The sequence below is a fragment of the Amblyomma maculatum genome, chromosome 1 (assembly GCF_055883805.1).
Source record: "Amblyomma maculatum isolate TAMU_Amacu chromosome 1, ASM5588380v1, whole genome shotgun sequence".
Lineage (NCBI taxonomy): Eukaryota > Metazoa > Arthropoda > Arachnida > Ixodida > Ixodidae > Amblyomma > Amblyomma maculatum.
In genome coordinates, this window is record NC_139344.1 from 206,898,658 (window position 1) to 206,913,386 (window position 14,729).

The following is a 14,729-nucleotide window of genomic DNA, read 5'->3' on the forward strand; positions in this document are numbered from 1 at the left end:
AGGGAGGCCTATTTTCCAAGTCCTCTCTCTGTCTCCCACTGTTCCCTCTGAGGAGCGGTCTCTTATTTTCAGTATTGGTGACATTGGCTCTCATGGCATCAATTTGCCTTGTGTATGTTTTGAGATGTGTCGTTAGAATTTTTAATGCCTTCCATGTCAGATGTAACATGCAAGTTTCAGCCTGCCTCGTTCAAACATGTGAATAATGGTGAGTTGGCAAGAGCAGAAATTAACTATCCGCATAAAGCAAAGTGGATGTTGTGCCAGAAGTTAAGTGGTTTGGCAAGATGAGTGAAGTGAGCCAGCACTAGAAAGTTTCGAAGCACATTCCCAGTCATTGGCATCCAGAAGTTGCTATATTAATGGAAACTTAAGTGTTGGGGAAAGAGTTGCTCACAATGCTAGCACATGGTTGGGAGGGCGCAGCAAGAACAGAGGCAGAAATTCAGCAGCCATGTAAGGTTATGTCTGTGGAGAGGGAAATCAGACCTCAAGTGTTAATGGATTCCAAATCTATGTGATAAAAAAAAAAAAGCTTTCTTGCGTTCCTTGGAAATTGCCCCTTTGTATCCTTGAAATCCTGGCATTCTTGAATTTCAGGCCCAATTTTCTGTACAAACTCTCATTATGAGAAATATCTTGAAAAGCTGCCTTTCAAATGATTATGTCCGGAAGAAATTATACCAAGATATGCAGTGTGAGCACAAGAATGAAACCTACAGTATTTTACTATTTTACTTTTGCAGCTTTCCTCATATCAGGTTTACTTTCCTGCCTTCTTTTAGACTGCCTGTGGGAGCCAAAGCTTTGACCTGCTATTGCTGTTGCCTTTATCTTGAGTAGTGGCACACTCCACAGGTGTGCAAGTGCTGACATTGCTAAGTAGCAGCTACTTTATGCTGGCATAAATCAGATGGAAATTTGCTGTATAATGTCAGAGAATTTCCATTGCTCTGTGTGAGCACTATATGCTGTATACAGATGTGTTACTTCATTGAGGTTTAAGTGAGTCATATAGACGCCAAATCATTGTTGCATGTTTTCCTCTTGTTAACGATTTGTAAGACATTACTGTACATGGATCACCACACCGTATTTGCCTACAACCGCTAAGTTATTTTTAACTTAATTTTTTTCTTTCATCTGTTGTGGTTTCAACTGCTGAACAATAGCTGTGACGTCAAAGGTCCATATATGTCACGTGAGTGTGAAGAAAATTCCTTAATTGCTGCTTCTTCACTTGTGATTCCAGCTCTTGAGGTAGTCTGTCTATAATGTTGTAGTGGTTCATAGCGACAAAGTGATTATATTGCAGTTTTTTCATCCCTCACATGACGCATAATTTAACTTTGACACCGTAGCTTTCGCCTGGCTGTTAAAACCAAAACTGGTACAGGTGACAAGACATTTGATTATTAGCAATTACTTAGCAGTCATAGGCAAATACCACATGGCGATCCGGGTTTAGTGATGTCTTATGCACCATTACAAGAAGAAAATACACTACCAGACACTTTGCCCAGAAATTAATGTGGAGTAACATAGAATGTGTGCTTTGCACACCTTCCAGAATCATGCTTAAGTGGAAATAAAGATTACTATTACTGTTTCTATGGTTGGTTGGTTGTAATTGTGTGGATTGCTATTCCAGGGTGGATGGACTGCCCTTATGTGGGCCTGCTATAAAGGACACACTGAAACTGCCAAGTATTTGCTGGAGCAGGGAGCTTTCCCTAATGTCCATGATCTTAACCACATGTCCTGCCTGATTTGGGCAGCAGGTCGGGGACATCAAAGTATTGTGGGTGATCTGCTGAGCTATGGTGCCAAAGTCAATTCTGGTGACAAGGTAAAGCATTATAGAACTTTTTCTTTTTTAGAAGCAGGGAGCTGTGCTGTTACAGAAAACAGTAATGCATAAAAGAAAATAAGATAGACGGGAGAAATGCAGGAAGGTTGGTTTGAAACTTTTAGAAGGTTTGTTTGGAGAAAAGGACATTGGGAGTTGCATTTAAAAGAAATTAACGTAACAGGTGCCGAGGCATTCTCTATGATGGTAGACAGTGTGTTTGCTGAGATCAGGTGTTAGATAGGACTGCCTACATGAGGGAATGCAAAAAAAGGAAAGATGGGAGACTTTCTTCTAGATATTTTTTTTTTTCATGCTTGCTTCAAGAGTGCCACGTGGGCATGCCATGTGCACTGCTTTGCAGGGTTGTTGAGGTTTGCAGAGATGTGAAAGATGGTTTTAATTGAGGTTCTTATATCAGGCACACATTCTTATACAGAGTCTGCAGAAAAGCAGCCATATATTCTAATGTTGTTCTTTATATCCAAGAATTCATCTTAAGTTTGTCTAATGATAAGGGCGTAATTACTGACTAGTATCCACCCAAGTGCAGTCATAGATCTACAAAGGACAGCTACACAGCGGTATATAGCTTTCCTTTTTAACTGTGTGGCTGTGCTGGGATAGATGGTCATGAATAATTAGTACAAATCTACTCCACATATAGGATTCCGTTTAACTTAATGGACTAAAAGTGTTCCTGGTTCAAGTTGTTGATCAATTCAGCCTCGCCCTGTCATCTGCTACGTGTCCTGGTAGCCACCCTGTTTAGTTCAAGACTGCCCCGGTAAGAGGTCGTATTTCCAGGTTAATTTTCTTGACCAGGGTGTTTTTTTTTCCCACTTCAAAGTTTCTGAGAAAGAAAGCTATGTAGATTTCCTTTGTAGCCGTACGGATGCACTTAGGTGGATAATAATGTGTAATTAGTCCCTTATTTCAAATCATCTCTGTTTTTTTGGGAGTCCTATATATACCTTTTCATCGTGCGAGTTAGATGCCGAAACGCCTCCTCTCTGGACTGCAAAAAAAAAAAAAAAAGACGGTTCCACTGCGGCTTCCACCGTGCTAGCGCCAAGCGCAAAGTGCAGTCCAGCGAGCAATATGGCAGCGCCCAGCAAGCAGTTATTGAAAAGGTGTATACTCATAGGTCACATTCGCATTAATGTCACCCTTCTGTAAAGCATTTTAGGTAAAAAAAGTGAATGAGGATGAATGTCTCGTGTGCATTAAACTGTATAGTCCTGTATAAGTTGGGTGACCTTGTTGTCAGGATTAATTAGTCAAAGGAAAAAATAGAATTTGCCAACTTTTGTTAATGTATTTAGAAGGAAGAACTAAGCTGATGAGGGATAATTTGTTCTAGGTCTGATGCTCTTTTCATAGAGGCCTCAGTTATTTTGTCTTCAGTATTAAGGGGGGACCCAGGTCTTTGCAGCCAAAAATCGGTCAAAAAATCGGATTTTCAATCTTCTCGTTTTCGCGATTCTGAGATCTTTCCGCAGCTATCTCCGAAGTTTCGTTGAAAAATATCGCCTAATTTGCGTGTTACAGCGTTCCAAAGACTAGAATCTGCGCGTATGGCCCTTTAAACTGAGGTCAAATCGCGCCGAATTTCGATATCCCGCAGTTCGAGAAATACGCGATCCGCGGGCATAATCTTGGTGTCGTTCGAAAGATCGCGATTCAGGCCATTCCTATATCTCGGTTGGTGACCATGAGCGAGCCCACCGAAGCGGAAAACAAAGGAATAAAACTGCGTGAAACACGCCCTGCTATTGGACTCCCACCGCACGTGAGCAAAAGGCGAGCTTTGGTTGGCTGGCGGCGTCGACTGCTCGTGGTCCGGCGCCATTTTGAAAAGGTCTCTCATTTAGGCCTAGTCGGCCTAGCGCCGTTCCCTCATCGTAACCAAAACACGAAATGCGCAATATTGAGATTCACGCTTCGTTATTAGCCTAAAAAAAAGTAGCGAGAGGAGATAAACGCGCCGGGGACGCTGCATCGCCGCATCTGGTTATCTGCAATCAATGACGAAGCGCCGACGCTCTGCGTCGAGTCCGCGATGGCCTGATAACGGCGTAGCATAGCCAGTCGTGCTCGGTGCGATAGCGAGGAGCGGCACGATATGCCGCGTACGGAACCGTGAGGGTGCAGATGAGCAAGTGCAGCTTTCAACGTCGGGATAGATCGCCCTGTGAGGCAGTGCCGCGACCAGCCGCAGCGGCAGTCGCGAAGCAGCGTCCCGCGACACGCGGAACATAAAGATTGCGCGGAATCCCAAATCTTGTCGAAATAAACTTTCTTCTGAATGCTACGCGGTGCAAGACGGGCAGCGGTCGCTTATCACTAGTTGCAGGCCGACTGCGTTTACTGCATGAACGTGAGAATGGCGATCGCACGCCAGAACTTGGCACCAACTTTTGCGGAGGTCACGATGCAAACGCACTCGTCTTGGTGGCGGCCTCCGGACCATGCGTCCCGTTCGCCGGAAATTTCATTCTTTGAGGGCGAATTATATCGACGGGAAATGATGCATTGGCATCAGGAGCTAGTCAGAACCAACTTTAATGAGTTTCTGTTAGCTTTGGTGCTTCAAAAATTTATCAACACGTTTTTTCTCAATTTCTCAAAATCAAAATATTGAGGACGGTACATGTTTGGAGGTGCGATATCTCTGGTTCTACTTATGATATTGTTATAATTCCTTTTGCACCAGAAAGGTAAACTCATGTACAGTGCAAAAATATAAATTAATTTGTGGTATTTAATGTGGAAAGTTATTAAAAATTTCATGTTTTCTGGAGTGTCAAGGTGGCTTTTTGGTCTCTGAACTTTGACAAGCTGTAACTTTGGTTAAAATGAAACCAGGACATTCAATCTTGATTTTTGCATTCTCTGTGTGTTCTAAATTGATTTGATACGTCGGGTTTTATTATAGCTCCTGTAGTTTTACTGACAGCGCACCTCCAAACAAAGAACATAAAGTGCTCAATATCTTCATAACTAAATGGCTTACATAAAATTGATGTGCATATTTGAAATCAGCACAAAAAGTTGCATAAATGGTGCAACTTTCATCAAAATCTACCAGTAAATAAAAAATATTGTTTTAAGACCAGGGTCCCCCCTTAAATCCACCTTCATTTGAGTTTCATATCTGTCTGAAATTGCATGAAATTCCTTTGTTGACGGGTCATTGTTTCCTTCATCTGCTTCTTATACGGGAAGAGAACTATAAAAATTATGTTGTGGGGTAAATAGTTTTATGTGGCGTGCATAGACATGGGGTGGCCATTGTAGAATTATACTGTTTTGCACTTCTTGACATTAGTTGAGATAACACTGCAATAACCGCATATGTTTGTGACTGAGTAAGCACAGTAGGCATTGTTAAAGAAGTAAGAAGAAATGTTGGCCGGACAACTGTGAGGCCAACATCAGAACAAAAATTTCATTTGCTTTCAGTACTGTGAACATCGGCGTTCTTTGTTATCTTATGTTGGAAAAATGCTTAAATGCTTAAACAAAGCCGTTCTGTTTGGCAAAACGATTACTTTTACATTTGTGTAGTATGGGTGCTGCTCTAAGTAAGATGTTTTTACTCGGAACTATGTGTTGGTTTCAGTGGTTTATAACATGTATCCTTGGCGATTATGCTTTGTTTTTTACACAGTATGGAACTACACCATTGGTTTGGGCATGTCGTCGAGGGTTTACAGGCATTGTTGAAATGCTTTTGGAAGCAGGTGCAAATGTTGACACTGCTGGAATGGTTAGTTCTCTTTCACCTTGTTATTAGGATGTTTATCATTGCATTTTTTTTTATGGGAGTGAAATTAACCTTATTTTTATTTTCGTGTGTTCTCCACTAGAGGTATTTCAAGTGAATGTTCTACTCTAAAAACTGGGTTCCTAAATAGAAGCCAGTTTTTAATATGCAAAGTGGAAATATGTTTGAGGAGCATGTTTTAAATACAGTGATTGTGTGTAAATTAAGTTTTCTTCTTTTTTTTTTGGTAGAATTTGGAGGGTTGTATACTCTGAACTGCTTTCTAGATTCATAAATAGATCCATATCGAAGTTTAAAAGAAAGTATGTCATAGAGGTAGCAGAGTATATCTTGATCCTGTTCGTGGCTTGCTTTGTAAACTTAAGTCATTGCTGCTTTTCAGAATTTTTTTTTTGTCTGTATGAAATTGCACATCATACAAAAGTAGCTACTAGGCTATGGCTGCTGAAATTTGAAAATTTTGTGGGAATGATTGATTTCATTAAATGTTTGAAAAGATTTGTTTTTAGTTTTTGTGTTATGTATATTATGTGTAGTACTATGTCATCCTATGCAACATGTTTTGCAGTTTTGCAAAGTTATTGGAGTTTAATGCAGAATGTTCATTGGACACTTCCTGAACGGAAGGGCATTTTACTCATGTTGATGTTTCTTTACAGTACTCATGGACAGCTTTGATAATTGCCACAAAGGGGAACTACTCAGATATTGTTAGCATGCTGCTGGAATACAAGCCAAATGTAAATGCTGTCGATGCTGTGAGTAGATTTCTCTGAAAAATCTTGTGAAGTATAAATTCTATTTCTGCTGTGTTGTTACCAGCAAGATGAGTTATTTGCCCCTATTCATTTGTCTAATGGCTGCTCAGCATATTTGCATTGATATTGACTGCTGCTGCTTCTGCTGGTATTATTGACATCAACTTTTCTCAAGTAGTCTTGTAATTGAAATTAATTATGTTACTTGTGAGTGTTTGAAATCTTTGTTTCCATTGGAGGATGTATTGTGTACAAATTAAGTTTCTCGAAATGGTTGTGGCTGTAGGCAGAAAAAAAAGCTATGATTGCATTGACAAATCTATAACAGAATGTGTAGGGAAACCGGATCGAAGTGACTTCTTTTTTAAAGTCAGACCTGCAGTGCGAGTTGAATGTGAAAAATTGTCATGCTTATCCATTACAGGATGGCTACACAGCGCTGGCCATTGCTTGCAAGGAAGGGTTCACCGATATCGCAGTGTCTCTGCTGAACACTGGTGCCTACGTCAACATGCATGATCGTAGTGGAGACACAAACCTGATTCATGCGGCAAAGGCCGGAAACTTTTCCATTGTGGATGTACTACTCAAGAAGTATGCAGATGTTGATGTGCAGGGCATGGTATACACTTCATTCTCCCTATCCTTATGAATATTTTGCGGTTTCCTGTTTCTCTATTTCAGTGTTTTTGATGTAATTTCTTCTCCAGGACAGAAAAACTGCTCTTTATTGGGCTGTGGAGAAAGGATACACTGATATTGTGCGTGTTATCCTTAATGCCAATCCAAACCTTGAGCTGGCAACAAAGGTCAGTGTGCTAACATACTGGACAGATTTGCATGCAAGATATTGTGGAGGGAGGAAAGATCTGTGACCTGTCATCTTTGTGCAGGATGGAGACACTCCGTTGATGAAAGCAACACGAATCCGCAGCACAGAAATAGTGCAGATGTTAATTGACAAAAAAGCGAAAGTTTCTGCTACAGACAAGGTGAGAGGACTTCTTCGAAGGCAGTGTAACATTTGGCAGTGTGAGTTGTATGAAAGCAAAATGTGTCGCATGCTTTTTTTTATAAAATTAATTCATTGCCATCTATTGACTGAAGCAGCTTTAGCTAGGTGCTGGCTAATTCCTGCTTTGAACATTCTAAAAAATTGACTTCACAGAAATGTACTGTGGAGTATTGTGGTAATTTGACGTGCTGCTGTGGCCTTAAGTCAGCTTCTTATTGGTCGTGCATTGCCACATGGGCTATGGCTTACTGGTTGCATTCCAGAGCTTGTGAAGTGCAGACATCCGGAAATGTTGACTGTTGCAGGAATGCGCCTTTCTATTGCTATAGACGAGGCTGGGGTGGAAAGTGCAGTACTGGACTATTTTCATGTCTTTTATCATTGTCTCGTGTAGATGATTCCATGGCGGTTGCAATTAATTTGTTTAAGCTCTTGATATGTATATCTTTTCTGTTAACCTTTTTGTCACAGGAATAATCTAGAAGGATGCTTCCGTAAATAGGTGATTAAAGCACCTGCATTTTCTACAGTATCATTATGATAGCATGGGATGCCATGTTAGAGCAAGTTTAAACAATAATAGCGTATGATACAATGTTGGAGAAAGTTTAAACTGAACATCCCCTATGTTTAAATGCATGTATTTAGATTTTTTTTTTTTTTGGTGATGATTGAGGCTATGAAATTGACTTGTGATTGCCAACAGGATTAGTGCCTGCTTTTGCGGTTGCGTTTCTTCTCACCACATTTTTTCTGTGACTTTGGCCCTTAAAACACTTCAAATGCTTTTGTTTTTGGCTTTCAACTTTTGCGAGATATTTTTAATGACAGTGCTTGTGTTGGGGGGGCGGGGGGTACTATAAGGATATATTTAACTGATGTTTCTTTTTGTTCTTTCTTCACAGAGAGGGGACACAGCACTCCATATAGCAATGCGTGCACGAAGCAAGGGGATTGTGGAGATACTTTTGCGTAATCCAAAAAACAGCCAGCTGTTGTATAGACCAAATCGCAGTAATGAGACTCCCTACAACATTGATACAAGCCACCAGAAGAGCATCCTTGCCCAAATTTTTGGTGCTCGTGAGTGTGTATTTTCTCTTTCATTTTCAAGATTTGGCAAACTGTTAGCTTCAATGTGCTGTTAAGCTGTAGCCTTAGACACATTTATGGATTATGGTGGACATTTTTTTTAGTATAAAATAATAGCCTGAATGAACTTCCTTAGAGTGCTTCTGCACCACTCTTTTTGCCAGCTACTGGGTCTCCTTTTACATGTGTGCTCCTTTCAGGTGTGGTTTCGCTACTTTAAGAAATATATGACAGATCATTCAAACTGAAGCCCATGAATGAGGATAAAGCTGTATATATATATACAGTCGAACCTGGATATATCGAACTCGAAGGGGATCACGAAATAGTTCGATATATAGATAATTCGATATACAGAAATCGGCTTGAGACGCCACTAGCGATCGTGAAAAATCATACGGTATTTGTCGTGTAGTCAACCCACTCGTATAATGAACCCACTCCCCATTTTTTCCCCCGAGAATTTGAAAAAAAAAAAAAAGAAAAAACGTCCGGTGGCATGTTCCTCCATTTCGACCATCGCATCCACAGCTGATTTATTGGCAGCATGCCAAGGTGCTGCGCAGCAATAACGCCACAACGTGTTTATCTTTTAACCACACTTTTCATAGATCCTGCGGTGGCAGGGAGCGAACTTGGTGGAGTGCCCGCGTGATGGCTTGATTGCACAAGCCTGGTTCGATTTATTGTGCCGTGCTTGGGGTGCTGCGGGCCTAGTCCACTGCTACAAAATCACTGGCAAGCGTGATATCTGCAAATGCCATTTGGAGCGAACAATGCTAAAAGGGGGGGGGGGGGGGGGGGCATGACCGCAGCCGACCGTGTGCTTTCGTTGACAACAATGAACGACTCTCGCAAAAAAAAAAGTTGCTTCTCAACGTCCGCAGCCGCCATAGCTTATGCTGCGCCGTACATTCAGCCCGACAAGAACAACTCTCACAAAAGAAAAAAAAAAATTGCCGCTTCTTAATCTCCGCAGCCGCCATAGCATACGTTCAGCCCGATGGCAAGAACAAACCCTTGCAAAATAAATTTTTAAAATCTTCTGTTTTTTTAGCGTTCGCGGCCACCGTAGCTTACGCGCGTTCAGCAGGACGACACGAGACGCTCATCGCACGCCAGCCGCCACGCGCAGAGCGTTCTCAACACGCACTGGAGAAGCGTCTGCCATTAGCTGAGCTGGCTTGTCCGCGCATGCGTAGTGCATGCTGCTGCGAACGAGACCGGGAAAGAGAGGGGAAGGGGAGAGATAAAGCTCACTAGAAGAGTTGTTGCACCCTTGCTCTTCGCTGTATCGCGTTTTTTTTCCTCTCCCGAACACCACGGCTGCATTGGTTCCCTCTCGTTCCTTCACACACGACTTGCAAACGTCACGTGCTAGCGCAGCAGCGATCACCGCAGATGCGCACGCCTTTGGGGGAAGGGCGCAGCACTGCCCTAGACCAGCCGTCGCCGAGCTGTGCCCTCTCATTCCCTCCGCGCGTGGCTTGAAAACGTCACGCAGTAAACGGCCGAGGTGATGCGATCGTCTTTGGAGGAGGCGCACCGTCCAATGCGTGGTGTGGAGTTTGATATATCGAACAACCGGTGAAATTGAGTTCGATGTACGACTCAGCTTTCCTATACTTTTACGTGGGATTTTCAAGGGGATTATCCGCGAGTTTGATATAACCAAAATTCGAAATACTATCCGGGTTCGACTGTGTATATATATATATATACACACGTATATATACCGTTTTGGGTGCAACATTTGGGACAGCTTTGTCGAATTTGCTTGGCTATGACTTCATGTACAGATATGGGCACTCATTCTCAGAAACATTGTTTAAATACTAGAAGTGTTGCTGCTCGAACGCTTCCGCTGCGAACGTTTTGTCACCTGTAGCAGGTTATACGGGAGGAGAGCGGTCATGATCCCCTGGCTCTCAAGCTGAGCATTCAGTAGCAGTTTGCAGTTTGTAAATTATTTATTCAGAAAGAATTTTTCTCTGCTCCTCTGGTCACATTATTGTCTCCTTTGTGGAATGCATTTCTGATTCAAGCCAGAATTTTTCTGTTGTATTTTCGATGACCTAAAATTTCTATGGTGTTTTTGCAGGTCGTTTGAACACAAATGAGGACAATGAAAACATGCTGGGCTATGACTTGTACAGTAGTGCTCTGGCAGACATTTTGAGTGAACCATCTTTGTCAATGCCCATATCAGTAGGTCTCTATGCTCGCTGGGGAAGTGGAAAATCTTTCTTGCTTGGCAAGCTTGAAGGTGAGAAGGAAGCTATTCTTAGCAGTAATAAGTGTTTAATTTAGGTTGGGAAAGAACGTCTCCTGACTTAAATTTCTTTCCCAACCAGACAGACCTCTTTTGAACATTTTCTTTTGAAGTGATCATGGGTTTGGGCTTTTCATCAGCAGTGGTTCATGGGCCTAAAGGCTAGAGAGTGCTCTCCTTCCACGGTGTTTGAGGTATAGTACAGTTGTCACTGCCACTCCTTCAGCTCGTGAAGAGAAACAAAGATTCTGAAGGTTATTTTAAAGTTTAAAAATGTTTTAATTGCATAATAGAATTGATGTCCTGGTCTCAATCAACCCACATGCCTTTGGAAGGTCATAACCAAGCTTTGATCTGGTGGTCAGTGACATTGAAGTCCGTGCCTTAAATGCAGTTGAGTTGCATTTAAGTTGCAAAAATAGCTCTAATCTTTCTGTATGTGTGTGTGCGAATATTTTTTGAAAAAATGTTTATTGTTAGACCAATACATTGCATAAGATAGTCTTTAGGTACCTTACTCTCAGCTGTACATTTTTTGTTAATTTGGAATGTGCTCTTTATGTCAAAGTATTCATGTGCGAGTCTTAGAGATGTGCAGTTTATGAACAGAGGTCACCCTCACTCTCTTTGGCAGAGGACATGCGGAGCTTTGCAGTCCAGTGGATGGAACCAACGTTTTCCTTCAGCTGGGTCCTGTTTTGCCTGGTATCGTTCTGTTCATGCATGCTAGGCTACTGCGTTCTTCTGGCATCCGGACAGTGGCTGCTGGGAATCAGCTTGGGAGCTGGCTCCTTCCTGCTCACCTACTGCATTCTTTGTGAGCCCTACATGCATCTAACTGCCCACTTAGCCTACCTGGGTTGCTTCAAGTTTGCCTTGCTCTGTCAAAGTTTTATAATGGATTAAATTACCAGGGTTTTTTGGGTGTCATCACGCATTGTAATGGCAGAGTGTTTCATCTTTAGTATAGGCTTTTTCTTTAAGGTGAGATGTGGCTGCTTATTCAACCTGCTGAGCTAAATCGTCTGTCATAGATTTCTGCTGGTGTGGTCTGCTATGGTGGAGGCTGCTGAGGGGATGAGTATGTCTTGTCTACCTCATCGGAGTGAATAGGTAGTTTTTCTGAACTGAACTGTTATACCCATAATAACCCCAAATTAAAGGTGTTTTCTCTTAGGGTGAAGCGCTTGTAAAATTGCAGCATGGTGAGTGAAGTGGTTTGTTTTCTCTCCTCGGTGAACATTTAAAAATCATATGATTCTTGCCGTGTGCTCATGGACATAGCGAGTACTTTTGAGAAATGTTCATCTTGAGGGATTTTTCACCTTAGAAGGTTTAGATCAGATTTACTGGCTTAGTTATTCTTAGCGGGAACATTGGACTGCTTGGATTTGAGCACTGAGAGTAGTCCTGCCTGGCACATACAGTTTGTGTACAGGAATTGTCAGAATACATAGACCAAGGGATTTGCTTCTAAGTTGCATAGTGGATTCACTAGTACCCCTGGGGGTCCTTTTTTGTGACAATGTAATGACAATGTATTTCATCACCCGTCGTGTAACAGCATTGTGACTGTACTTTGCTGTGGTGAACTTTTGTGCTGTCCCCACAAGTACTGTGAACTAGTCTCAATTGTAAGCTACATTTGACTTATTAAAGTACCAGAGTAATTCGTAAAGAAAATTCGGGGGACACTCCAGTTCATCTTAAATGTAATAGGGGTAAAGGGTCGGTCCCGTTCGCTTACACCTCTTACTCAGCTCTTGCTATCACACTGTGTAAAATGCACAGTTGAGTCTTCCATTTATTCTTGGAAAGAGCGTGCCTGGCTCGTGACCCAAAGGACAGAGGTTCAGTTAAGTGATTTGACCAACCAAATTTTACTTTGAGCATAATTGTTTGGCTCTGATGTCACGACGTTGTCGATTATTCTGGATTTTGTTGTTGCAATGTCGCGTTTCCTGCTGAACGGGACTTAACGCTGTAAGCTGAAACGTAGGAGACGCACTTTTTAAATTGAGTCTAGTGGGCTAGCTGGAAAGGGGACATCTTGGGGAATGCACTGTGTGAAACACAGAAGAACAGGAAACATGACATCAAAGCCATGTTCATCAGCAACTGTAATAGACAGGTCTCATCACCTTGAGCTTGCAGCTTGTGCTAACACCAAAGCACTCTTGGGATGAATTTGGCTAAGCTTAATAAACGTGCAGACAACTGGAAAGAAAAAAAAAACAACTTGCATTACTTAATTTACTTCGTCAAATTGTAAACCAAACAAAAGGGAGAATTAATGCTGTACATTCTGAAGCTTGATTGCCACCTGTCTTTATGCTGGACGCTTTTTTAGTGCTGAGTGGCTCAGATTTAATGAATGACATGCCAGTGCTCTGATGTATGCATTTTATTAATATATTTTCAGCTTTAGTTCCATTGAAGGCACTGGGTAGGGGTTTGCAGATACAGTAGAACCCCTTTATAGTAACGTCACTGGGACCAGCAAAAACCTTTACTATATCAGTTGCTGGTGATGACATGGTCCTGAAGATGCTGTCTGCTAATTATATGGCTACTTACTAAACACGCCTTGTGGCTTTATGAAAAAAAGCACTCTAAATACCTTCCATCCCATACTTATTGTCTCTTTGGGCCATTTTTTAAGTACGATTTTTTTGTTTACATCTTGTGGAAGTACCTCTTAAGCACGAAGGGCAACATGGCTACGAATACAGCCCAGTTTGATTTCATGTGAAAACCAAAGCCTTTCATGAACATTGCATCATCTTTCGCCGTTTCTGTCTTTTAAAAGGCAATAGATGAGAAATGTGTGAGACAGTCAAGCGCTGCAAAACCACACATGCTGTGCCTCCAGTTCTTGCCAGCGCTGCCTTGTGCTTTGTGCAGCACAGTGCTGTGAATGTTCGGCCGGTTCTTCCCTTCCTTATTTCGTGCTTCACTTTTACTCTTTTGCTTTTACTTTCTGAACGGGTCGTGCCGTCCATCACGGCTCCAAGGCTTACATAAAGTTGGCTTCTCCTGCATACGGCTAAGCCTGTTGGTAAAGCCATCAAAAAAAGAAAAAACTTGGTGTTGTTATTTAAAAAAAATTGCCTCGCAATTCTAGGTAGCGCACGTGCGGCGATGTTATTTCGTGGGAAGTCGTCGCCGCAGACACTCACTTTACTCTAACCGATTTTTACCAAAAATTGTCTTTACTATAAAGGGGGAAAAATGCACAGTCGACTATGGAAAAGGAACTGAGACTGCATTTTCACTTTACTATATCCGAGTGTACTACAGCAGGGCTCTACTTATTATAAATATTCAAATACCAAATAAGGTATCCTCCTGTTTGATTCCTAGAATGAACAGAATAGTTTATGTATGTTCAAAATGCTCCAAAATAAGTAGTATATGTTCTGAGGCTTTTTAATGCTTCTCATGCTTTCGTTTTCTTCGATAAATGTTTCAAGAACGTCCCATTTGTATTGCTTCAAAGCATGCACTTGCAATTGGCCTGCACAAATGGAGGGAATAGTGCCATGCCACAATCCATTCATATGGCAGCGTTCATATTCTGGCCTCCACATGAAGGTTTTGTAAACCCTGCCTTAATGCTTGAGCTTTGGCTATGGCTCATGCATTGTTAGTTGTTGCCCCTCTCACCTACCGAGATGGGGTGCTAGTTTATTTACTGCCCTCATTAGCAAAAGCCGATTTTTCTATACATGTAACATGGTGTTGTGTGCCCCCTAGTGAAGATTATATTGCGTCTTTTGATAGCTGTAGCTATAACTCCATAAGTTATATTGCCGTTATATTTCACCACCTTTATTGCTTTTTAGCCTCGCACAATTACTTATTTTGTACCAATATTTGAACAAATAGCAAATATGCATAAAAATAAAGGATTAGTATTCAATTCAGTTTTATGGTTATTCGATTAATATTGG

At 41.7% G+C, this 14,729-nt stretch overlaps 1 protein-coding gene across 2 annotated transcripts in view; it reads left to right on the top strand.

Annotated features, from left to right (window-relative positions):
* The window catches only part of Arms (Ankyrin repeat-rich membrane spanning), a 70,852-nt gene that overhangs the window by 7,283 nt on the left and 48,840 nt on the right, over positions 1-14,729 (top strand). For both annotated transcript variants that reach the window (XM_084590106.1, XM_084590107.1), the window contains exons 5-13: positions 1,652-1,849; positions 5,523-5,621; positions 6,299-6,397; positions 6,822-7,019; positions 7,108-7,206; positions 7,291-7,389; positions 8,318-8,495; positions 10,606-10,770; positions 11,411-11,593. In XM_084590106.1, coding sequence (XP_084446232.1) covers positions 1,652-1,849; positions 5,523-5,621; positions 6,299-6,397; positions 6,822-7,019; positions 7,108-7,206; positions 7,291-7,389; positions 8,318-8,495; positions 10,606-10,770; positions 11,411-11,593 — 1,318 coding nt within the window. The remainder of the gene's footprint in view (positions 1-1,651; positions 1,850-5,522; positions 5,622-6,298; positions 6,398-6,821; positions 7,020-7,107; positions 7,207-7,290; positions 7,390-8,317; positions 8,496-10,605; positions 10,771-11,410; positions 11,594-14,729) is intronic.